The 24,517-nt window shown below is 51.9% G+C and overlaps 10 protein-coding genes across 10 annotated transcripts; 3 read left to right on the plus strand and 7 right to left on the minus strand.

The window, feature by feature from the left end:
* Positions 1–375: 375 nt before the first annotated feature.
* Positions 376–1,181, minus strand: CC77DRAFT_1011030 (ras-domain-containing protein; the record flags this gene model as incomplete). The annotated part of the gene is made up of 4 exons (XM_018523681.1): positions 376–611; positions 669–944; positions 1,002–1,116; positions 1,170–1,181. 4 exons carry the CDS (start codon positions 1,179–1,181, stop codon positions 376–378), a joined length of 639 nt encoding a protein of 212 aa, XP_018383202.1.
* A 1,237-nt stretch (positions 1,182–2,418) lies between these two features.
* CC77DRAFT_1022675 (Molybdopterin binding protein) lies at positions 2,419–3,667 on the minus strand. The gene is made up of 4 exons (XM_018525517.1): positions 3,501–3,667; positions 3,428–3,445; positions 3,230–3,378; positions 2,419–3,175 (listed from the first exon to the last, which is right to left on the minus strand). Exons 1-4 carry the CDS (start codon positions 3,576–3,578, stop codon positions 2,551–2,553), a joined length of 870 nt encoding a protein of 289 aa, XP_018383203.1. The 5' UTR covers positions 3,579–3,667; the 3' UTR covers positions 2,419–2,550.
* A 144-nt stretch (positions 3,668–3,811) lies between these two features.
* On the plus strand, positions 3,812–4,757 carry CC77DRAFT_235114 (glia maturation factor beta). The gene is made up of 4 exons (XM_018530779.1): positions 3,812–3,942; positions 4,004–4,106; positions 4,200–4,330; positions 4,398–4,757. The coding sequence occupies exons 1-4, from the start codon at positions 3,940–3,942 to the stop codon at positions 4,584–4,586; spliced, it is 426 nt and encodes a 141-aa protein (XP_018383204.1). The 5' UTR covers positions 3,812–3,939; the 3' UTR covers positions 4,587–4,757.
* A 981-nt stretch (positions 4,758–5,738) lies between these two features.
* Positions 5,739–8,087, minus strand: CC77DRAFT_235021 (benomyl/methotrexate resistance protein). The gene is made up of 4 exons (XM_018530778.1): positions 7,192–8,087; positions 6,775–7,114; positions 6,457–6,712; positions 5,739–6,397 (listed from the first exon to the last, which is right to left on the minus strand). The coding sequence occupies exons 1-4, from the start codon at positions 7,892–7,894 to the stop codon at positions 6,080–6,082; spliced, it is 1,617 nt and encodes a 538-aa protein (XP_018383205.1). The 5' UTR covers positions 7,895–8,087; the 3' UTR covers positions 5,739–6,079.
* Positions 8,088–8,630: 543 nt separating this feature from the next.
* CC77DRAFT_1022677 (hypothetical protein) lies at positions 8,631–9,400 on the minus strand. Its single transcript, XM_018525518.1, has one exon. The coding sequence runs from the start codon at positions 8,956–8,958 to the stop codon at positions 8,788–8,790; it is 171 nt and encodes a 56-aa protein (XP_018383206.1). The 5' UTR covers positions 8,959–9,400; the 3' UTR covers positions 8,631–8,787.
* Position 9,401: 1 nt separating this feature from the next.
* CC77DRAFT_941704 (peptide transporter PTR2-A) lies at positions 9,402–11,642 on the minus strand (the record flags this gene model as incomplete). The annotated part of the gene is made up of 8 exons (XM_018534813.1): positions 9,402–9,698; positions 9,764–10,057; positions 10,119–10,191; positions 10,247–10,616; positions 10,671–10,861; positions 10,918–11,095; positions 11,148–11,369; positions 11,432–11,642. The coding sequence occupies 8 exons, from the start codon at positions 11,640–11,642 to the stop codon at positions 9,402–9,404; spliced, it is 1,836 nt and encodes a 611-aa protein (XP_018383207.1).
* A 1,204-nt stretch (positions 11,643–12,846) lies between these two features.
* On the minus strand, positions 12,847–13,503 carry CC77DRAFT_1063784 (hypothetical protein; the record flags this gene model as incomplete). The annotated part of the gene is made up of 1 exon (XM_018528659.1): positions 12,847–13,503. One exon carries the CDS (start codon positions 13,501–13,503, stop codon positions 12,847–12,849), a length of 657 nt encoding a protein of 218 aa, XP_018383208.1.
* An 823-nt stretch (positions 13,504–14,326) lies between these two features.
* Positions 14,327–15,019, plus strand: CC77DRAFT_1063785 (hypothetical protein; the record flags this gene model as incomplete). The annotated part of the gene is made up of 1 exon (XM_018528660.1): positions 14,327–15,019. One exon carries the CDS (start codon positions 14,327–14,329, stop codon positions 15,017–15,019), a length of 693 nt encoding a protein of 230 aa, XP_018383209.1.
* A 547-nt stretch (positions 15,020–15,566) lies between these two features.
* CC77DRAFT_235708 (alpha/beta-hydrolase) lies at positions 15,567–17,014 on the plus strand. Its single transcript, XM_018530781.1, has 2 exons — positions 15,567–16,216; positions 16,268–17,014. The coding sequence occupies exons 1-2, from the start codon at positions 15,699–15,701 to the stop codon at positions 16,839–16,841; spliced, it is 1,092 nt and encodes a 363-aa protein (XP_018383210.1). The 5' UTR covers positions 15,567–15,698; the 3' UTR covers positions 16,842–17,014.
* A 215-nt stretch (positions 17,015–17,229) lies between these two features.
* On the minus strand, positions 17,230–23,944 carry CC77DRAFT_1011037 (hypothetical protein; the record flags this gene model as incomplete). The annotated part of the gene is made up of 10 exons (XM_018523682.1): positions 17,230–17,422; positions 17,472–17,579; positions 17,662–18,083; positions 18,136–18,316; positions 19,035–22,301; positions 22,544–22,576; positions 22,883–22,897; positions 22,955–23,042; positions 23,227–23,345; positions 23,841–23,944. 10 exons carry the CDS (start codon positions 23,942–23,944, stop codon positions 17,230–17,232), a joined length of 4,530 nt encoding a protein of 1,509 aa, XP_018383211.1.
* Positions 23,945–24,517: the final 573 nt, after the last annotated feature.

Consider the following 24,517-nt stretch of genomic DNA (forward strand, 5'->3'; position numbering starts at 1 on the left):
CTTTGGCGTGCCGACAGGAGGAAATACAGAGTACCGATCAAAATGCCATAAAGAAATCGGTCTAGATAGATGATGAAGGCGAATACGAAGAGCGCCACCAGATAGGAAAGATGGAGTCGATACCAGTAGTAGAAGTAGGGTGTTCGGAGGCGCATCCAGCAGACGTGAATCCGTTACCCCGTAATGCGAACCCAAAGTGACAGTATCGAAGAGAAGGTGTACTGGCAGTACGCAACAGCAGCATCGCGTGTTTTCTTCTGCTGGACCAAGCAGCACCGCCAATGGCCAGGGCGGGTAACCGAACCCAGCGGTGTAGGTATCTCTCTGACAGCGTGCGCGACAACAACGACAACAACGACAGTGGCTTCCATATCCTTACATTACCACGCATCCACAGCATCCCTTCTTCTCCGCCTGGTCGTCCGTGTCGAATGTCGTCTTCTGGGGCCCGTTGCCGTTTGAGCCAGGGGCGCCTGTGTACGAGGACATTTCCTTGTTGTATCTGCGGATTTCTCGGACGATGTCGTAGAAGGCGTTGTCAACGTTGATGCGGGATTTCGCCGAAGTCTCGATGAATTTGCAGCCAAAGTTCCGCGCCAGAGTCTGGCCCTCTGTGCAAGGGTTAGCATAGGGAAAGGGCAAGGGATGGAAGCAGCAGGCAAACGCACCTTGTGTCGACACTTGCCTCTCGCCGTCGAGATCGCACTTGTTGCCGACGACGATCATGGGGAAGTAGTCCTTGTCCTTTACTCTCAGGATTTGTTGCTGGAACGTCATAATCTCCTCGAAGCTCTGCCTGTCGGTTATCGAGTAGACGAGCAGGAAGCCCTCTCCTGTGCGCATGTACTGCTCGCGCATGGCCGAGTACTCCTCCTGTCCCGCTGTATCGAGCACATCGAGCAGGGCGACCTCATCGTCAATGACACACTGCTTGCGGTACGAATCTGGAGGCGTGGGTTAGCTTGCTGGCGCGCGAAACACGACAGGTCGGAAGTGCTTACCCTCGATGGTCGGGTCGTACTCGTCTACGAAGTGGCTCTGGATCAGCTGGATAGTCAAACACGACTTTCCGACTCCACCGCCGCCGACTACCACCAACTTGTATTCTCGGAGAAACTGGCGCGGGTTAGCAGGGGCGCAGGCGGCGCGGGCGATGGACGGGCGCCTACCTTTGATGCCATTGTGAATGTGAGGAAGAGATGCCGGACGAAGCTGCAGGTCGCGGGCGATGGGCGTGGTGTATTAGGGTATAGGGTATAGGTAGGCAGGTAGATAGGTAGACACGCAAGTAGGCAGGGAGGGAGCGAGGGAGGCGATCAAGGGAGCGAGGCCGTCGTGTTGTGGCGATGCGACGCGCGCTGTCAGGGCGTTTGATGCAAAGGCCGGCGGTGACGGTCAGGTCGGGATTAGCAGCAGCAGCGAGGGAAATGGGCCAGGAGAGCTCGTCGCGATAGTAGAAGAGGACGGGAGAGCACTGAGCAGAGCAGGATGATCTCGGTAGCAAAAACGACCTTCTAGCTTCGTCTGGGGCCTTGAAGGAGGAAGGGCTAGGACATGGGCTTGGGCGCGGCTTTAGCGCTAATGTAGCCGTGCATAGGCCTGCCTTCCAACCAAAAGAGGAGCAGAGCGAGCCACCCGTCTCCACCACTATGGCGTCGTCTGCAAGGTGAATAGGCTTGGGCGTTTGCCTGCGTCGTGCGCGTCTCCCTATTTGTTGCCCGTCCAAGTGCATGCATTCCATCTGACGCCTTCCGCATCTCTTCACCCCCGGGCCAAAAACAAAGCCCCCTCCCCTCCCCCCAGCAGAGAGAGAGAGTCCACTCCTAAAAGCGGCGGCACTCGACATACAACACCGCATGGGCGGCCTGCCTCCGACGCTTCCATGCGATCCCAGCGCCCGACGCCATGAGGCACGGAGTACCTGATGCCCTCCCACGAACCACTACGGCGCACGAGGCATGCGACGACTGATACCAAGCTTGAGGCGGGCGTAGAAAAACATTGTTCCTCGACCGACCGACTCGCAGAGCCTGTCGCGTCCGCGCTTGCGCTCTTGTAGTCACTCCAATTGAATCCTCTCCTGTGCATGTGACTATCCGACCATGCGGGTGCTTCATCTCTCGCACACACAGAGCATGCTGCTGCTTGCTTGGGGAGCGTCACACGGGCGGGGTCGGCGGCTTATCCATCGTCATGCACGCGAGCCTTGCCCCGAGAACGACGTTGTCAAGGTAATCATGACACCTAATTCCATTGACAGCTTGAAAAGCAAATCTCCTGTACCGCACAAAATCTGCCCTCGATCTATCCGTCGTATCAGGGTCCAGCGTGAGCGCCCAGCCCTGGTGGCACGCGCTTAGGCTGCTTCTCGAACATTTGTAGAAGCTTGCCGCATGGTTCGCTGACACCCGTCTGTCCCAACATCATCTTCACAGGCATTCCATTCTGACACACGGTCCCTGCATCTCGACACTCGATATATGTATATATGTATATTTACATTGACCGACTGCGGCACGTCTGCAATGTCAGTCTACCCTCTACCACCCCCTATGAGTCCTTGTCAGACGTCTCTCCGTCGTCCTCGCCTTCTACAGCTACGCGCCTCCCCTGAACAGCCTTCTCTACTTCAGGAACTAAGCTCTCCATGAAGTCGCGATCGCGTCCAACTAGCGTCACAGTGTTGTGGTCCTTTCCCCATCGTGGGTAGCTTCCCACCTTGACCCCTTTTGGCTCCGCCTTGGCAGCGAGCTCGGTCAGATATCCAGCAACGGCGCTCTCGGCCATCGGAGTCGAGATGAGGATCCGCAACACGCCTTTACCCTCTGGATCCGTCAATCTAGGTAGGATGCGGGGCTTTAGTCCGTCTAGCATCGCTTCAAAGAGGCGAGGCACTCCGGGCAGAATGTGCACGTTACCGTTCACGACGCTAACGGGAACCCAAAGCGACTCGCTGACGAAAATAACCTGATCTTCATCTGGCTTGGATTCATCAATAGGCAGTTCAACCATGCGCTTCTTTGCTGTAAGCGCTGCAGACTCGACGTTCCAGTCAAAGTTTGGCTGAGACTTGTGCGGCTTCGAGAGGCGCTTCATACGTTCAAACGCCGCATCGTGTAACTTCAACGGGAGGCCAAAGGCCTTGGCTATTGACTGGTAAGTGATGTCGTCGTGACTAGACATCCGTTAGCTCAGCGGCTGGGTGGTGTAGCGAGTATGCTGCACGCACGTAGGACCAATTCCGCCACTCGTCACCACCATGTCGTAGTTCTTGGACATGCGTTGCACGGCTTCTACAATCTCGCCTTCATCATCTGCAATGACTTCGATGCGGCGCAAGTTGATGCCCAATGAGAAGCAGAATTTGGCAAAGTACGCCTGTGAAACATTAGTCCATGTACCACAACTTTAAAGTGGTATAGTCTACCGAGTTCGTATCGACTGTCTATGGTTCACGTCAGCTGTCAGACTAAGAATTGATCTACATGGACACTGAATACCTTGCCTCCAAGGACTTCGTCACCGATAACCAAACAACCTGCCGTGTGGATCAGGCTCTTTTGCTGTGTCGAAGCCATGACTGATGACGTTATCGATGGGCGGAACGAAACGGCGGAACGATGCGCAAAGTTGGGTATTGGACGAGACAAGTGTCTGGCAACCTGATTCAGTCGTCCGAACATGGATCAGGAGAAGTAACTCAGGGGAAAGAGGGTATGAGTAGCTAGGTGCATGAGAAGGAAAGGCTTCTGCAAAGCTGAGGGTGTATGGACATGACGGTAGTGCATTAGCTAGCGCCATCCGTCCAGCTCAGGAACCCCCGCCAACAGACCCCACTAACGCGTGCCGTCCGTCAGACTTCCTCAGCCCTACACCACCTCCCCGAGCTTCGTCAAACACCCGTTGCGAACCCAAGTCTTCCCATCATTGTTCGCCATCATGGCAAGTGCCGCCTTCGTCTTACGCGCGTCATATCCACCGGTTCGCTAATACCTCGGCCCAGAGTTCGGAGGCACGACTGTACACCTTCTCCGATGAGACCAAAACCAAGCTACGCAAGTTCCGTCTAGGCACCTCGCGCGCCAAAGATCCCCAGGCCGTCATCTGTTCGTATACCTGCTGCCTTTGCCGCAGTCGTTCCTGCCACTGCCCGCCATAGGCCCACACTATGCAATGGCGCTGACGCCCATGCGCGCCAGACGAGATCGATAAGAAGACGCTCGAAGTACGCCAGGCAGACGACGATGTCTACTCCGACGTCCAGAGCCTCGCCGACGAGCTGCCCGACCATGCCCCGCGATTTGTGCTCTTGAGCTACCCGTTGACCCTCGTACGCTATGCCGACCATACACCGTGAGAGAGAGAGAGAGAGAGAGAGAGAGGCTGAGACTTGACAGGACTCGGGACGATTATCGGTGCCATACGTCATGCTATACTACCTGCCCATAACATGCAACAGCGAGGTGAAGATGCTGTACGCTGGTGCAAAGGAGCTGATGCGCAATACCAGCGAGGTCAACAGGATCATCGAGATCGACAGTGCTGAGGACCTGGAAGAGATCGAGAAACTGCTCAAGGATGTCTAGAGTGGGAGCAGATAACGACACGATGAGCAACGGCCGACTATGATGCATTATGCGCCCACTACAATGACAATATCAACACATGGCACATCTATACAAAATTCCACACAGGGTCGATTCTACCAGCAACCTACTGTCATCCCATCACACATGCGTCATTCCTTCTCAACGGCCCCTGCCGTTGCTGCGTGCCGCCTAACCCTCTTATAGCCGAAGTTTCCGCAAGGCTGGTCCCCACGCAACTGCGACGTTCACGTAAAGCAGCATCGAAAACGTGTGGATCATGGGCCCAATCCTACGCGCGCAGTGACCATGCAAAGCATCCGTTATCGAATTCCTAACCATTAGCAACGGCACTCCCTATAGCTGCTATCCTCCCTCACGCCACACGTGCACGCTCCTACCCTTACCTCATTGGCCGGCACCCCCATTTTCCTACAAATTACATGTGGACCCCCACGATACCCAACCATGGCAAAAGAAAATCTCCGAGGCGCACACCACGCTGCAATGTCTGTATACGGCAGGTACGCTGACCCTTTTGACAAACCTTCAACATGTATGATTGCGGCACGTTTTCGCAAGTAGGGATAATGACTTGTGTACCCCTGTCCCCGCGGGTTTTTGGAGGGTCTCTCGCTTGCACCGGAGTTGGGAGATGGGAACACGGAAATGCTACTGCTTTCTGCAGTGATCGGCGGAGGGGAGTTGACTCGGTAAATTGTTAAGAGGACGTGAGTTGAAGAAAACGTTATTTGAAATGAACTTTGCACGGATATTGCGATACAAGACGCGCGTTGGGCTCCGAGCATCATGAGAATCGGGTCCGGGAAGCGATAATCTCTCTAAAGGGACCGATTTCTTTCACATGTTGAGTGGTGAGTCACATGGTACGGGTTTTCGACCATGAGGTTTGTGCTTGTATGCGTTTGACTTGTTTCATGCGACGGTAGAAGCGCACCCTCCCCTTTACCAACATCATATGGGGGATCGTGATTCCAACTCAAGTAGGTTGGATCCCTTCACGAGCAACTTCCAACGCTAGCTTTCTTTCCATCACCAGCAATATTTTCTTCCAAACCTGAATATCCAGTAGTGCCTTTCTCCTTGTCTTCGACGCCAACAACCTCAATTACATCGTAAGGCCACGACGCGTCTCTCCCAAACTTGGAGACAACATCGCGTCTGAAGAGTCGTTCCAGTGCTGTTTGCGGTTAGGGTAGTCGCGTAGAGTAGTCGTAAAGACTAATGTATAAGAATCTGGAGGCACGTTCAGGAGCGGTTGAGTTGACAACTCTCGCCGAAACACCAGCAGCAGGATTAACAAGCACCCCTTATAGTGGTAGTGGGTCGCCGGAAGCAGTACAGCTGGACGATGAACCAAAGGCGTTCTATTCTTCCATTGTTTCTGCTCACCAGTATCGAATTGAAAAAACATTGCTTCTATACAGTCTGATAGGGCGCAACAACAATGCTATCGTCCCTCCTCAATCTACTTATACTGCCCACTTGCTGCGCTTCCGGAGACTCGGTCCGAAGCGGTATAGTACATACGGAATGGGCAGCGCGAGAACGCTAATGATACCAAGCAAAGTCAAGGTCCAGTGAGTCCCCAGGTTTCTGTACATGGGAATGCCGACAACTGTCATGCCACCAGCTGCAACATATCTGACCAAGGCGACAAATGTCAAGGCTGATGCTGCATATGCTTCGTAACTGTCAATGATGTACATGTATGCGGACATGAAGATGCAAATATTGCTAAAGCCGACAAGCAATGATGCTGCCAAGGGTGACCATATTGAAATAGAAGCCTATTATTTGTTAGACTTGTATACAGAACATGACTGGGGGGCGTGTATGGTATACTTACATAGTCAGTCCAACCCATCCAGAAGAGTCCGATAGGTAGTGTAGGCGCTCCAATCATGGCAAAGAACAATCTCGATTCGCGATGTATGGTCTTGCCAGATCCATCGTCTCCATCTTCCTTAAGTTGTCGCACAGTCTTGTGGTAGGCTATTGGAACAAGGAGCGCCGAAAGGGCGATTCCGATGAACAATCCAACGAAGCAAATATTGGATAGTCCCTCATTTATACCAAAGGTTTCCGCAAAGATGTAAGGGTAACTGCAAGAAAGTCAGCGATTCACGCCCTACGCTGCAACCTGAAACATTCAAGAGGCACATACCCGTCTAGAAACGTAAACAAAATGATGTAAACAATCATCAAATAAAGTGTAAAAGCCACTACAATCGGCTGTGTGCAGAGAAGAAAAGGCCGAGTGAAAGACCTAGACAAGAGCTCACCGATGGAGCCATGCGATGCTTCAGTCGCGGTCTTGAACTGTTGATTGCCTGTAAGTTTCCGGAAGTGCTGTGCTTTGTAGTGCAGTAGGCGAGGTGCGAATGACTCTCTTTTGCAGAGCAAGATAAGTGTAAAAGTAACTCCAATCAGAATAAGCGTTATCCATTCCGTCCATCTCCAGTTGATGTCTTGCTCGTAGCCAATGTATGCACCTATCACAGGACCTGTTTTGCTTTTGGTTAGTAAAACCAACAAGGAGCGGATCGTCTTGATAGGAATAACACGAGTATAACAAACTTACCAAGAACTGGTCCACCAAATGCGGGTATCGCAAACAGTGGGAAGGCGAATGTCTTCTCCACTGGACTCCACAGATCACCCACGGAGCCACCTGCAACCGTCAAGGGAGTGCTCGCTGAGAACCCAGCTAGGAACCGAAAGACAATCTGAGCGCCAAAGTTCGGTGCTAGCGCAGACCCAAGCGTCCAGCAGGCAAAAACGAAAAGGGAGCCAAGATAGACAGGATATCTTCCGAGAAGCTCAGAGAGGGGAGATAGGAGCAAGGCACCAAAGCCAAACCCTACCAAGAAAAGCGCAGTGGCCAATGATTCCGCTACTTCTGACACTCCAAAGTCGGCAGTCGCTCTAGTGAGCACAGCAGAGTCGATAGAAGATGCAAGGGTTGCAACGAAAGCGACGAGACATACGAGTAGTGTCGCAAAGATACGGTGTAGGGTCGAGAAGTGCTTGGGGTTGAATGGGTCATCGGGTCCGCTCCAGTCAACCTGGTAATAGAGCTGGCTGTTACCATCTTCCCTCAACGTGATACCTGGGATCCGTGTGTACGGTTCACCTTTGTTCAGCTTACCAGGTGACTCCAAATCTCCCAATTCGTGTGCTCCGTCGGAAAAGCGTGCTGACAATGGATCTGGAACTTCAGTTACACGTTGTAGCTCTTCCTTCACATGTCGCTGTATAGCTCTGTACTGTAAAAAGAATGCCATCGAGGAAAGGGAAATGGCAAGCAATGGAGAGATGAGGTCAGGAGATGATGTCGCAGACTTTCAGAAATGTAAGAAATTGTGATGAGCTTCTTCTCCGTGACGTCCCCGAGCCATCATCGGATATTAAGAGTCTCCGATATATAACCGAACGCTATGCTTCGAAAACTGGAACTTTTTGAATGCTTGTGACGGGAGATGTGATGGTGGGTCAAAGCTAGAGAGTTTTCGATCTACCGATGGCTGGCGCCTTTGCTCCCCGAGACCGCGCTTTCCCCAAGAGAGCGCCGCAATTGACGTATATGTTCGGAAATAAATCTTGACGTAGCGATCTGGAAAGATAGGCGGCAAATACCTTATCATGTAGTTAACTCAAGGAAGGTAAAACTATGCATATCAAGAATCGTATCTCTGTGCACATGCTGCTTTCTAAGCTCTGGCGCTCTAGAAAGAACACTACAAGGAAGGCGGCTCCCGCTCCACACTCTAATCTGCGTGTGAGAAAGAGGAACGTAACGTTCCAAGAGACTCTTCAAACTCATGGCCCATTTTAATTTCGCCTTCGTTGTTTTCGACTCATCGGACAACGAAGTCTCGTCCGTGGTGGCGGACATGAAGTGCGAAAACCCCGAGTGCGGCTGCGACCGTGAGGGTATCGGTGGCCGCGGAGCGGGTGGGTAAGGCAGCGTGATTTTATCGGCGACTTCCTTTTTGTCAGCTCTGACCATCGCCTTTACATCCTCAGAATCGAGTTCATCGTCATCATTCAGAGCCCTTGCTGTGATATATACACTATGCTCCTTGCGTATGGTTACGTCATCGTCTTTCGACACATCTCTTTCGGCCTTTGCAAGGCCTACAATATCTTCTATTCTATGCTTTCCCGGCTCATCAAGCTAAACACGTATATGCTTGAGTGCCGCTAAACTGTTTGTATTTTTCTCCCGGGTCGCATCGCATGCCTGTTCAGCCTTGGACCTCTGATGGTCTGCTTTATCCCTATCGTCAAGGGCGCAAGCCATGAGCGCGCAATGTCCGATGACGTAGTAAGGGAGTTTAGGGAGCATATCAGTAAAGATGCGACGCACAGCCGCAGTAGATACGATGTGCAACTCATATTAGAAGACTTTCACCATCGAGATGTACTTTCCAAACTCTTCATTGAACATGAACTTTACGGCTAGATGACATGTGTCATATCTCGTTGCTTGGAAGAGAGTTCGTTATGATAGTTGCGAAGAGATGAATAAGCGCGAGAGCGTGCAGATTTTGGTATGGTGCGAACAAAAGGGGCTGGTTCGAGAACATATCGTGCAACGGGCAGCTATCTGCGTGTTCGTATAACACGACCTAGCGGGATTATCTAACCAACACATTACGTATCGTTGTTAAGTTTGATGCCCTACTCAGGCTACGTGGCGCTATACACAGCTCGTGGAGCTCATCTTCACTAGTCTCAGGCTCGTATAGATCCGACAACGAAATCCAATTCGAAGTCCAGATCGCAAGATCAGGCTCTTTCGGCATTCTCAGTCTTCGCCGCGGCGTACTCAGCGTTAGACTGGAAGCCACCTTCAGGAAGCTTGTCAAGCATATCGTTCTCCTTGTCCAATGTTCTGAAGGTCCAGGCGAAACCCACCCAACCGAGGAATGTCAAGATGGCAATACTCATGTACAGCCATACAAGGAGTGGGTCACCAGCCAATGGTACGAAGGCTTGGGCAATGGCAGAAGAGAAGGCATGGGTAAACCAAAACATGCCTGTAACCAACGAGCGCATATTCTTCGGTGCTTTTGTGTACGCGTACTGCAAGGTTGAAGATCCGAAGTCAGCACATGCCTCGAATGCACATCATACACTCTAGGTCTTACCTCTAATCCAGTGATCGATGCGAAGATCTCCGAGAATGCAATGAGGATATAGGCTGGAACCTGAGTCCACACCGAAAGGTCAGGTGGCTGGTCGCAATCTGTTGGAAATTCTCCACATGGCGACTTTTGGTAGATAAAGTGTTGAATGACTGCCGCAACAACCATGGAGAGCATGGCACAGGCGAAACCGGCTTGGATCTTCTTCAAGGGAGTGAAATTGATACCCCAGTGGGCAAGTCTTGGATAAATAATTTTGTCGAAGATTGGGATGGAAATGAGCAGCGTGAACGGATTCTTTAGTATACGGAGTCAGTATGTGTCTGCTGATACGAAGTTCATACGTCGGAGTTCTTACCAGATTGTGCACTACATCGTTTGGTACACCGTTAAGTTTCATAGTAGACGCCTGTGAAACTAGGTTGCTGGTCCTTGAAGAGAGTCAGCGCTGGTTTGGCTCATATCTCAGACAGTATCGAGACTCACATCTGGCCATAAGGCAGCCAGAAGATCGGCAACCAGAAGAATACTTGACAGGCTTTGATGCCACGTCGGACTTCCTCCACCCACGCATCATCGAAGGTCATCCATGCCGGTTTGTTTGCGATCTTGCTTGGCTTCGCAGCATCCCAGATGTTTGGATCAGAAAGGTTCTTCCACGTTCGCACAGGATTGAGCGAAAAGCGCCCTTTCAGAACTAACCCATACGTTCTCATCGACTTGACAAGCACGTCACCCTGCGGAGGCTTCTTGACGTAATGCTTGCTGAAAGCAAGCATCAGAAGTGGGCAGAGGGCGAAGAGAATGGTTGGCAATGTGAAAGAAAGCCAAAACCCGACGTATTTCTCCGCGTACACTGCATTGGAGGTGAGCTTCTAGACAACGTACAATTCATTGACAAACAGCTTACCCATGGAAACTTGACCGACAAGTGCTCCAACGTTGATCAGAAGGTAGTAGCGCATGTAGACTCGGGAGTAGGTGATCCCTGGATCGACGATGACTCGTTCTCCGTTTGGTTCGGTGCGAATGAAAGCTCGCGGGTGGCTGGCCTCATACTGCTCCGCAATCAATGGAGATATGCAGCACTTGAAGAAACCCCTATATTTGACGAAGTCAGTATGTGTCTCATAAGTGCTCGTTCTAGCGAGACTTACACGCCGGTTCCAAACAAGATCAATCCTAGGATGAATGAGGCAAGAGCTCCTTCGGGGTTTGGCCCCATAACCTGAGGGATCGCGGCGATGATGATCAAGACATGTCCGAGGGTTGCGACTCCAATCGCAAAATATATCGTTTTGAATTTTCCCCAGTATTCATCTGCAACCCATCCGCCTAGAGAAAGGATTTAGTACGATGATCGCTCTTGAACAAAGAGCATACTAACCGACTAGGGGCATGATGTAGGAGAAGAAGGAGTTGAATTGGACGAGGCCAGTACTAGCGCGCTGGCCCATTCCAAGTGCACCAGGCTGCCCATCACCTGCAGCGCCTGCTTCCGGGAAAGGTCCTGAAGTAGGCAGGTCTCTCTGAATGAAGTTGACAAATACCGCGGTGGTTCCGTAGTAAGCAAAACGCTCACACATCTCCACAATACCAATAACGTAGACTAATAGTAGTTTCGGACGTTAGCACATGCTACACAAAGCCTCGTGAAGAAAATGCACGTACTCATCCAGTTGACTTTGCCATATACGCGGCGGAGCTGTTGCCAGTCTTCATCGGTAGGGTATTGCTCCCCATTAGGGCCAAGAAGGCTCTCAGAAGTCGACACAAACTTATCTTGCTTTTCCAGACTCACACTGCCCCTTGTGTTGTTGTGAGGGGCGTGCACATTTGCCAGAGCGGCATCAACTATCTCCAGGTTGGCGCCTGTAGACATGGCGACGAGTGAGAATGCGATAGAACTGTCCGGATCACTGTTACATACTCATTATATAAGGCTCTACGCCTTGTTCCTTTCGTTTTCGAGCTGCCTCATTCAGCAAAGTCGTGGAACTGTATTCCCATTCACGACGTTCTCGGCACCAAACAACCCTTCCACTACCCTGATCGCCCAGAGATAATCTTCTCTGGACGGCGTTCGGTACTCGCTCGAATTTCATCCTGCTTTCTTGGATTTCTTGGGTATCCGGATATGCGGTTGGCGCCGAGCGATACTAAGCCTGCGCCATTCTTGAACGTTTGCGACCTGACCTTGGCAAGCACCACTTCGCCAGGCCAAGCACGTAATATCCAATGAAACGCGTCAAAGAGATGTAGAGGGGCTGTTGGCCACCTGATAGCAATCCAAGGCTGTAAAAGATCCAAGATCTGACAATATCTTGACATCCCTACTCTATACCGCGACCTTCCTCATCAAGCAATGTGGCAACCCTTACGCAGAAGATATAAGTCGCGTGCGCATTGCCCAAGAAAACGCGAAAGAGTATCTTTACCCTGGCTCCACCCCTGAATGTGTAAGAGATCATCGGGTATCGTCGCAGTAGACTCTCAGTGAACACTCGATGCTGGTGAAGTAGACAAGATTGTCATACTCATATATCTGGCATGAACAAACGCTATGGGATGGATAGGTATGAAGCCAGACGCAGAAGGGAAAGAAGGTTCCATAGCAGCTTTGAGGGTCGAGAATGAAGGACGAAGCAAGCTGCACCCTCAGCCTGTGAGCGCCAAGCACACCCCGCTCAGCTAAGCAGCTTTTGACTGGTGTAAACTCCTCTCACCCGCCCACCTGTACAGCGACCCAAAAGCATTTGCAACTACATCTACACGGTACTCGCGCAGATTGCCCAGTATGAAATGGCCATCAAGACTGCTCTCGAGGTGTTGCAACCACCTTCGCCTTCCACCTCACAGACACAGTGCAGACACAGTGAAGACCTAGGCCCACGTTGCTAACGGTTGGCAAACCTACGAAACATGGTGTACGCCTAGAAATGCTGTTTCGATAGATAACAATTGCTTCGGATGTTGACTACATCAAGCTGTTTGCGTCGTTACTGATGACCGTAGTCCAGACATACCGAGATACCCGGGCGTCCTACCGCACCTGCATCCGCCCCTCCACCCCTCTGCTGTCGCCACTACGACCCTTTCAAATCCGAGCGATAAGCGAGCAGCTCCTCTTCGGTTCTCCGCAGCTTCTCTCTTTCGGATTCTAGTCGTCTTCTTCGCTGATCGTTCGAGCCCTTCTGCGAATCCTTCTCTCTATCATAAGCCAAAGGATGGTTCACAAGTAATCGGATCTTCCAGTCTTCGAATAACACGTCTTTCGCGACTCTTTTATTCAATAGCAGTGCGTTCACTACATTCTGCAAACGTTGTGCGCATGTCGCATCAGCATCAGCTTCGAGGCCTCGGTGAGGTTTTAGCGCTTTGTTGAATTGCGCTGGTCCTCGGAAGCCATTCTTGCACCGGTCGATCAATGCTAGGAAGATCTCACGACATGTTGCTTCGAGGAGTAGGGAGTCGTACGCTTCCGGACGAAATAACTTGGCTGCGCTCGAGTCTGTGGGATCTTTGATGTCCTCGAGATTGACCATGGCCAGGACAAGCTTCCGCACCCAAAACTCAGCATGTTGCTCTGCGTCTATGATAGAACTATCAAAGTGAGGATCGACTTGAGGCGCTCGCTGTACTCTCCGCCCGTACTCTCGAGCGTTGTTCCATCGGCTGCTGGTGGCAGGTGCCGGTATCGTATAACGGACATTTTCAGTATTTTGAATGAGTGGTGAGTACATGGCGGCTAGGTGTTGACTTGGGTAGGATGGTGGAAGACGGAGTTGACGACATCCCCTTTTCGTAGGTTCAAAAGACATGCATCAGGGTACAAGCAACTTGTGAATACTAAAATGGAACATTCAGCGTCTGCCGGTCTCTGGAAGCTCAGCCGCTGGCGCTTAGACTCGGATCAAGCGCATAATGTCAGGATGTGACAGACTCTCCATATTGATGGTCTTACCTAGCGAACCGTTGTTCAAGTATTGACAGCATTGCAGTACAGTGAATCTGCTAGATCGGGCGCCTGCAGGTCGCATTACTTTATTCACAGTAATGGCTTGCTTTGTCTACACCATGAGCATGTCAGGCTTTCACGACGCCTTTACTGTGCTACGTTACCTTACGATACATCTAGTCTCCACTAGCAAGTTGTTATTCCACCAGACAAGCAATCGTCCAGCCTTAACTCAGCAGATTCGTGGGTCGAATCTGTAGCTTTCATCACGGCAAAATAGTGACAGGTTATTTGAGTAAGACACACAGGTCATGGATTCAATCCACACGACATCAGCAGCGAGAGCTTTATCTCCTTTGTCACGTCCTAGTACGACCTCGCGCATGAGGTGCTCAAATAATTCTTCGTCTGTATATACAACACCAAGGCCGCTACCATCGCCACCCTTCTCTGCTATCACAAGGCCGACTGTGCGCACAAACCGATATCCATGGGATGATAATTCTGAAGATGAAACTGGCCCACAAAGTCAGTCTGGAACTGCTGTGGAGAACATCATCAGCCAGCCACAACCATTGTCATACACATACGATACTTTCATGTGCGACATGAGGTCTACGGAACAACAGCATCCCATCGACATGCCCGACCACAACAAGTATGTTAAACCAATACTCGCTGGGAGCAGAAGAGATCAGGATGTCCTTCAATCACCGCCATATCCGATACACGGTCAATACATTGAAGGACGGTTAGCAGGTGCTATGCATAATAATGAACGCAGCATCATACGTCGGCCGACAACAGAAGACTATCTCCGGTTAGACCACCCACTACCCGCGCCACCACCCGAGTATGATTCTGATCAAGACCTTCCTGTCATCGAGCCGGATTCCTATCTCCCTGAAAACTTTCACAACGAACACGAACCGCAGCAAGTCGATACCCAGTTTCAAAAATCATGTCTGACCGTTCCGGAACGACACTCCGCAGCTGCCAATGCTCTGACCCACCCTAAATCCGCAATTAAGCCAAATTACAAACATTCACAACCCGACATCATCTCCAATTCGCACGTGCCTGTTCTTGCATACGAGCCAACTATGCCTGAACACTACGGCACACCTGAACGTGTGCCAACCATCAGTGTTGACATGTACCAGCCAGCTCTCGGCGGCTTGCAGATGGTCTCAGGTATGCAACGCAGTGATTCGAAGCGAGATCGCGTCAGGCACTGGATGAAAGTTCACAACCCCTTTCGTCGGGGCCGAGAGTTTGGGCGCCAGCAGAAAGACCAATGAAGAACGCTGGCTAACAGGGAAACTGCGTTCGAATAACTGATATGGTTTGGCAATTATTGAGACTGCGGAGAATTAAAAGTTGAATAGCAGCGCGAGATGCGTCGAAGAAGATGCTAGTGCAAAAGCGCCATACCATGTACATACGACCAGTGTCTTCGCACACCACAACCCCTTCTGTATTTCGAGTCGAACCAGGCTGGAAACAACAGAAAGATCAAGAAGACCGAACGATAATGTATTTACATGACTACAAGTTGCAAAGATGATGAAGTATCCAGTGGTGTTCCCACGACCTGGTACGACCCCACCAGCTTCATGAATTCGCCTTCTTCTTTGACCCAAACTTTGAAACCTCACCTTTCAGTTCCATATGCACAAATACAAGCATGCATCATGCGATCATACCCGATCCTGAAAGTAGCGATATATTCCCCACTAGAATCCCCGAAACCAGTTCAGCGTCACATCTTACAATGTCACCGTTCACTTCGCCTAGGCTACAGTGTGTGCGGCTGAACAGCCGTTACGCACATACATGACATTCACATAAGCATGACTAACACTAGTGCTGTCACTGCATGCAAGAAACTCAAACACTATTCACTCGCTGTACCTCGTGAATATAAGCATCGTTCATTGAAACATCCGACACATTGTTCTTGCTTGTAGAAAGATCAAGATGCCGTTCGGACCCTTCGCCTTGCAATGGCGCGCGCCAAATCCCAACCCACCGCCTCCCACACGAGTGCCAGATGGCATAAGAAGAACCTACATCTCAACCCCGTCCGGTTCCCTCGAGCTCCTTTCAGCCCTCCCTCGATCCCCGTCCACCAAACCACCCCTTTTCTTCGCCCATGGCGGCTTCGGCTGCGCCGCTATCTGGATTTCATATATGCTCTTCTTCTCATCTCGTGGATATCCTTGCTATGCTGTGAGCTATCGTGGACATGGCGGCAGCTGGTATCCTGGCTTCTGGAAGATGTATTTCACAAGTCGAGGTTGCATTGCAGAAGACCTTGTAGCAGGCATTAAGGAAGTCGAGAGACTCGAGGGTGAGCGGAGAAAAGTTGCAGAGAAGATTAGTGTCGTGTTGATCGCACATTCGGCGGGTGGAGCGCTGAGCCAGTGGGTGCTAAGCAGAGGGTTGTTGAGGGTCCAGGGCTTCTGTATGTTTGCTGCGGTACCAGGATTCGGATCGTAAGTCCATCTCTGCGCTGATGTAACTTGTGGATACTGACTAGAAAACAGGTGGACATGCTATAAATTCTGGGCTCTTTCTGCGCCGCTGAACTTCCTCTACCGTTTCATGCACCCAAGATACATTTTAGCGACAACCAAGCAGGTTCATGACGCCTTCTTCTCACCCTCAACACCGACTTCTGTCGTCAAAGATCTGGAACGCCTTCTCAGCCCCTACGAATCCATGGGCTGGCCGATGCAAGCACTCTTTCCTTTCGTGACTGGACCAGACGTACTCAAGTCTATTACCGGATGGAAGTTGGAACATTCGACTAACGAAGATGGAAGCGAAACTACTGTTATGCCACGATTTTTGGTTCTAGCGGCAGAGTTAGACGTCCTCTGCACACCATCAGTATTACTTGATGCAGCGAAACGTTACCGTGCTGCGTTGTGCGATTGCGTCAGATCTGGAAAATTGGATGGTATCAGCAAGTATGATGTGCGTGTCATGGAAAACGGTGATGGAGAATGGGGCGGTGTTGTATTCAAAGTTGTGAAAGGAGTAGCGCATCATTTGCAGAATCATATTGAGTGGGAAAGAGGTGCGGAAGAGGTTTGGACATGGATTGAGAGCTTGTGAATCTTCAGTTTTCTTTTCCGAATGCATGCGGATCGCATACTGCTCAGAATGCTGTCGAATTCACTCTCTCTTCAAACAGACTGCAAACGAGGTTTCCAGTGCGCTATTGCCGATGCCACCACGCCAGTGTCAGAATGGTTAACAATGTATCGACTTTTGGTTCTCTTGAGCAGGCGCGTGAGTTAATCATTGAGCAAGTCCAAGTTGGGTTTGTGACATGTGAGAATGTAGCGGTTGGTATTTGAAAAACGTTATCATAATTCCATTCGGCCACCTGCTGCCCATGATTTGACCCTCAACAAAACAGTATCCCTCTACTCAATGTCCAAGCCTAGTCTGGTGCTGGATGCGATCGTCTGTATTTGCGGGGCGGCTTCGATTGTGCGCTCTATGCATCGATGTTGTTCTGGATAGCGGTCTCGAGAGCCTTGGGGTTGGCGCCAACGACCTCGGCGACCTTGGTTCCGTTCTTGAAAAGGATGAAGGTAGGCATGGCGCGGATACCGAGGTCACCTGCAACGTCGGAGGCTTCGTCGACATCGAGCTTGTAGAAGCGCGCGTTGGGGTACTTCTCAGAGAACCTAGCGAACGGTTAGCGGCGGGTGGTTTTCACGGCAGGGCAGAACTTACTTGACGACCTGGGGAGCGATCACTTTACAAGGGCCGCACCATGTCGCGAAGCAGTCGACGACCATGAGGCTGTCCTTGACTGCCATGACCTCCTCGAACTGCTCCTTGCTACAATGCCGTCACGTCAGTACATGTTCAGCGGATATGACGTCGTGCATCGCATGTGAGATGCGACAGCAAGTCAACTTACTTCTTGAGGTTGTGTACGCCCTTGTGGTCTTCGCTCATTTTGGCGGTGTTGTGAAAGAACTTCTGGGTGAAGAGTGGTCGGTAGAGGTTTGCGGTGGATGTGGGGTTGATAGCTGTTTGCAGGCGCGCAGATGTGAGCAGTGTTCTGGTAGCTCTGAAAGACGACGGCGCGAACATAGTATATGTAGAAGCGTGGTTAGACAGCAGGGGAAGGGCGATTTCAAAGAACTCGGCTGATGGACTGAACTGGCCGCCGTTGCCGATAACAATTCTGATGCGCTTATTTTTCGGCAAAGCCGTTCGAGTCCCTGCGCAAATCGAAGACTCGTAGAGATGCCGGGAAATGTGAGCGGAGATAGGGAAGGCGTTACTTACAATATCAAGGATTTGTGTGTATTTGGGATGGTCGACGGAGTAGGGTTTCTAAAGGGTTCTTAGGTCTGGCGTTATGATGATAAAGCGCGGATTACTGTACACTTGCGCCGCAGAGGGGCTGCCATGATAGATGACGTGCTTGCCCGACCGCCCGATTTGCCCCACCAGGGTCTGCCTTCTTCGTTAGGCAAGGCGACGGCAACATGCCTCCTGTGTACAGCCTCCAATACCGGATACGGCCAACGAAGACAACAACGGGGCAAACTTGGCTGTCATGTACACTATAGCCATGTAGCAGTCTGCTCTGTGTTGTGCGACGCATTCTAGAGTTACTGCGACCCCTTGCATGCACCCTAGCAGCACCACGTGGAATCGCTCAAACACGTGCGCACTACGTCACAGAACGCTGAAAGGCTTATTCGAGATCCAATGTGAGAATATACAAAGCTGATACAGCTGATTTAAACTAAGCTCTCTTCATAAAGAGTGGTGAACGCAGCATCTTCTCGACGCCATGCTCGTGGTATCTGCCCTAACTAAACCTTATACAATGTGGCAGTCCATATGACCCAAATCCAGGCTTCAAGCCCGTCTATATACTACAGATATTTCCTTACACGCCCAAAAGAACACAACCCGAAAAGAGGGTATCACAGAAGCAGCCCCAGGCAGCTTGTGGTATCACGCAGAAAAAAAAAACTTTGAAACAAATGCCAACGCCACGCTATGTATGCAGTCTGGAAGATGATCCAAATCCAGTGGAGTAATCCGAGGGAGCACGTCCGTCCGAACGGTCGATTGGTCCAGGAACGCATGCAGCCAAGCCAGAAAAAAGCAACAAACAGGTAAGGAAATTCGAATGAGTGGCTGTAGTTAGGGGAGAGACGTGTAAGGAAATGTAAAGGAGTGACAAGATACAAAGGAAAGCAAAATGAATGGCGTGGCTGGCATGCATGCATGTTCCTGGAAGAAATCAATCGTTAGGAACGGGTGTTTTACTCCTGCTCAGACATCCTGGGCGACCGGCCGTGTACTGGTGTACCCGATCGCTTCTGGATATCTAGAAGTCTTGCGGAACCAGCGCTGAGGTGACGAACGTGACCATGGCCTTTACCGAGATCGACGCTCTTAGCGCGCTGTACCAGCACTGGTTCCTCCGACGTTGGCGAAGTTGGTGAACCCGAGTCTGGTGACTCTTGCCCAACATCGGCAACTTTGGATGATGTATCCTCCGTGTCGTCTAGAAACATGCTGAGGAGACCTTCAGTAGACTTGACGCGGGGCCGGCGGTGGATAATGGTAGGCTGACGACCGACACTGTTCTGGACGAATTCTCCTTCTTGAGCAGGTGGCAGGTCTTCGGATGGAGGCGCAACCTCCTCGTCGGACTCAGCCGCAGCATCTAGCGTCATAAGCGTGCTGCTAGCCTTGCGTCCCCGATCGTCGCTTGCATAAGGGGATCGGCCTCTGTGGTCTGGCAGCGGGGTCAATCTCTTGAAGTATTCATCATCGGCCATGCCCAACTCCTCGTAGGACGCATTGAAATCGTCGTTCCGTAGCGGGGCAGAAGACGTCAGACTGGAGCGCATCTGCGATCTGTTTGACGATCGCTTTGGTGGTCGGCCAGAGAGCCAAGATCCCTCGGAGTCGACTGAGGCGAGCGATTGTGACATGACGTTGATGGGTGCACCCGGACTGACAGGAGAATCAGATCGATCTCCGGGAAGCGACCCAACCTGAAGGTCTGAAAGATGTTGGCTTCTTCGGCGGGCAGCAATGATGCTCGTCGAGGGGACTTCTGGTGACTGCACGCGTGAATCTGGGGGTGATAGAGGAAATTCTGGGAGATCCTCTCTGAATTTGGACATTGTCCGTCGGGGTACGCTGGAAGGTCTCCGAATTTGAATAGGTTGAGTAGGAGGTGCAGTTCCAACCAAATGAGCTGGGAGAGGTTGGCGAGACATGGACTCGCGCGAAGTGTTGGAAAAGGAGATCTCGGATGGCGTGGGTCGTGCTTGTTCTTGCGAGTTGCGCTTCCCTCGTCGGAATAGTGATGCAAATACACCCATGCGTCTGCCCTCTGAGCTACGCCGGCGTGTAGAAGAGCCCGGCTTTGAAGTGGCAAAGGTATCGGTGGTGTCAATGGGATGCAGCGAGCCGCTTCGAGTGGGATCGGGTCCATGCTCAATAGAGTCTACAGGCATATCGTTCGCGAGCTTCTCCGAGATGAGCTCGGGTAGAATCGAGGCGTTGGATGGGCCGCGGGTGTGTACGTGTGCGGAAGCACTGCCTTTTGAGTAACGAATTTCCCGAGCATTAGATACTACAGGCTCTTCAGTAGGGCTTTCCAGCGGTGTCGGCAGCTGGGTGTTGTCATTAGTACGAGGCGTGACAGGCATGTTCAGCCGCTGCGGCTGAGGTGGTGTAGATGGGCGGACGTCTTCCATGGGAGCAGGCGCCTCTCGCTCAATACCAAGACCAACCATGCCTGTACCCTCCTTGCGGGGAGTGGCAGGCGTTCCTCTTGCTTCAATGGCATTCTGTTTCTCTGCACGACGTTCTAATCTTCTCCGTAACCGCTCCTGGTCAGCCTTGGCCTTCTTTTCTCTCCGTCTCTTGTCTCGTTCTAGAATATCGCGTAGGGCACCGGCATCGAGTTCGTCGGCGAGGTCATCGATGCGGCTCGTCCTCCTGCTCGCCTTCTCGTCTGCACTGCTGCTGATGGGTCGACGTGTGGACTTTTCGCTGTAGGTGTTTGGTGACATGCGGTCACTGCCGTAGTGGTTGGAGCCGACGGAGACGCGGATGGTTGGCCGTGGTGAGAACATGTCGAGTGCACTCACGCGGAAGGCACGGTTCTCTGAATTGCCCGACATGGATGAATGGATGGAGTTTTCGAGGGGAAGCGATACGTTGGACGTGGGACGCTCGAAGCGGTGGTTCAGGGCGCCCTTGACCTTCTTGCTGTCGCGGCGGAGCATGCCTCCAGAGTTGGCAGCGGGACGTTTCTGAGGCATGGGGAATGACATGGCGCGGATCTCCTCCTCGCGGACGTGATCATGTTCTTTTCGCCTCTTGCTCGACTTGCGGCGGACCAGGGAAGAGTCAGTAGGCGGATCCCTGCGCATGGACTGGGGTCGCTGGAGCTTGCCACGGTCCTTTGCAGAGGGCGGCAGGCTTTGGTGGGAGTGCGAGGAGTGGAAGTTGTAGGGGATGCCGGCGTGTTCCTGCGTTATTGGGCGCAGGTGCGGGCTGTGAGCAAGGCGGTGCTGGTTGGGCAGGGCGGTGATGTCTTCGGCGCTCGACGGGGGCCACTCTTTCGCAAAGGCGGGCTCGGGAAGCGACTTTTCAACGTCGCGCATCGAGGCGGTAGTGGAGCGTGAACTACCCCTTCTGCGGCGCTGGCGCTGGCTGGGCCCTCGTCGCGGTCCATTGCTGGTCTGAATCGTGTTGGTTTGCTCTGCGACAGGCCGCTTCCTGTCTGTAACCTCAGTGGGTCCGTCTTTGAACTTAGCGGCCTTTCTGCGTCTTCGCCCAAACAGCCACATGGAGCTGCGAGAGAGCGGGCGCCAGGGCAGCGGCGACTGTCGAAAAGAAATGCAGTTGAGCGTTGAGTCGCGGCCGTCGCGTTGGGCGGCGCGGGCGTGACGTGTGCGTGTGTGTGCGTGATAGCGATAATGCGTGCTATCTGAATACGGGAGTCTGGCTGCACGGTCGGTTGGGCTGCATATTGATGGGCGGGCTGGATGGGGCGACGGGTAGCTCTTGGCGCGAACGTTGGAGCGGGTGGGTGTGAATGCGATGTCAGGTCTGGTCAGGGACGGCGAAGGGGAGGAATGTGAATGTGAAGGCAGGTGGGAACGAGCGAGGACGCCGGTTGTGAATGCCCTGCCACAGCCTGTGTGTGATGTAAGGGACGATCCGCTCGTACTCCTAACAGGCTTGCACAGTGCAGGCGTGCCTTCAGGGCTTGGTTTGGTGGGCTCGACCCTCGCTGATGTCGATCCCCACCACCAGGCACACCAAAATAACTTTCTTTTGTTTCGGGCATTTGCCAGCCCTGTCCGTCGCGCGACTGTAACTGCTTTTACGATAGCACATTCACCTTGCTTCTGCCCCGGTGCACCATGCCGTACCACGGCATCGTCGCTGTCTGTGACCTGCGCCGCCCAACACTGAACCACGACAAGTCTGCCACAACCAAACTCTGCCACGCCGTCCGGTCGATCTCGACATGGCGGCGCCGATGAACTCGGCTCAAAGGCCCTGTCGTTAAAAGCTGCCTAGTGCCTCTTCGACACGAACGCCGAACGCCACCCACACCCAGGAGCTGGGCTTCGCTCATCAAGCCAGCTGCCAATCACGCGCCCCAGCCTGGCCAGGACATGGACAGCTCAATCTCTCGACCAACATTCTCAGCTGGTCGCATGGCTACGAGCCACTTCAATGACGATGGCCTGGAAAAAACATATCTCGTCAGGCCCAGGGCCTCTGCAGCGACAACACACCTCGCGACGGTACCGTGCGTGCATGCCACCGTGCTGCGGGAAGTATCGAATATCCAAAATTCAGCGGGACATGGACAGCCACGTCGGTCTTGCAGGCCAACGGCGCAATTGTCTAGCCAGGGATTTCGAATCCTCCTGCAGCTGTCCCGGCCAGAAGAGCGTCGACAACAATGTCGTGCGCTCCTCCACTCAGGTACCCGTGTCTCCAACATGCACCTGTCCTATTCGTTCCGCGGGGATTCCTTATCGTTGCGGACTGCACCGTTGTCGGGCGGGAAAAACGGCTAGTCACATGCTTTGAGTTCTCGTCTGAAAACTAACGGTCCTTCCAAGACTCACAGGCCGTGAAACCACCTAGGCGTGGCAAGCTCGTGTTTCAAGTGCACGATGCTGTGTTTTATCCTGTCTTACCTCGTTTGTATCTTCGTACAGCCTGTTGCAATACCTGCACTTGGTTCCGCTTCTTGTGTCGTTGGTATTTCGCACCACCCGTGGACGTCTGGAACATATTTGCAGGGACCGAAAAACGTCACAACTACGTCTAGCATGCAGGTTTCCCTTGTCTGGGGAAACGCATAGCGTGCCGTAGCCTAAAACCATACGCTTGCACGTGTCCAGATCCAACACTATCGAGAGATCGGCGCCTAACAATGAGGCTAAACTTACCTACTTGACGTTCTTACAAGTCAACCGAGCGGTTCGAGCACGAAACGCACTACCAGACTTCAAAAGTAGGGTGGGTGTCATCAATTTTTGGTCCATCGCATCCATCGTCCACGATGGGAAGGTTTGGATGATATCTCTGATTTTAGATCTTAGTAGATGCAGGAAACGCATTAGCTACGTCTCCGGTACCGAGATCTGACTCCGCCCCACCTGTGGAGTTGACCCTGATGGAACATGGCCAATCGAGTTGGACCTTCTGCGATCCTGAGCCGTGTAGACATATTCACCACAGTCGGAACCTTGCACGTAACATAGCAGCTACGACAGTCAGGCAATACTCGTTTGCATGGACGCTGTGGAAGCTCCGTAGCTCGCGAGAGGTTGGCTCCACGCACAAATAACAATGGGCATTTAGCTACCCCGCCAACCATGCGAAACAAAACATGCCAGGACGGTAGTAGTAAGCTCGAAACCGTACGAGTGCATCGCCTGAAGAAAGCTCATATGGTGGTTGGTGTGCGCGCACCATGGACTGAGGAGGCAACCTTCATCTCGCCAGACTTGCGTCCTGGAGGCCTCATTTCCTGGTTGTTTCGATACAAATTCTGATACTTGCTTGCCCTTTGCTTACCTGGAGAAAGTTTCCTCTATCTTGTATCCAGCATCAGTGCAGTCTTCAACCCGGCTTTGAATCCAGTATCCCCGAGTATGGTTATCTGGTTCTGGTTTTGACATCTGCGCTCATGCTCTACGTGGAGATATATCGATACACAAAACATTGCAAATGTGTGTGTCCATCACTCCGACATGCGCGAGTCTATATACATTGGAAGGTCTTGTGTATGATTTTGAATCTCCAATGAGACTACGAGCTCATAGCCTAAATCTGACCTGGGCAACCTTATATTGTGTACTCGTCAATCCAAACTTCACAAGATATTTGCTATGTAGCATGGTTGACCATCGCCCATTACATCTCGAATATTGCAGTTACCTCGTACATTGACTCGAGTAATGAGAGTGATGTAGAGAATCTCAGCTCTGTTTCAAACACGGATAGGTGTTGCGCTTGTCCATGGAGAGTCGGGTTGCCCGCAAAAACTTTGATATTCGTCCTAAATCAGTTCTTTCGCACTCGCTCAGTTTGCATGAGAACGAACGAGTACTTGGTGAATATTGAAGAAGACTAGAGAGCCATGATGTGCTCACTTGCGGTCCTATCTGCTGTGTGGGCATCGTTCCCATCAGACCAATCAGGCTTGATAATCAGCGTTTTCTATTGGCTAGATCTCCAAAAGCAGGGAAGGC

This window comes from Alternaria alternata, assembly GCF_001642055.1.
Source record: "Alternaria alternata strain SRC1lrK2f unplaced genomic scaffold CC77scaffold_17, whole genome shotgun sequence".
Taxonomy (NCBI): Eukaryota; Fungi; Ascomycota; class Dothideomycetes; order Pleosporales; family Pleosporaceae; genus Alternaria; species Alternaria alternata.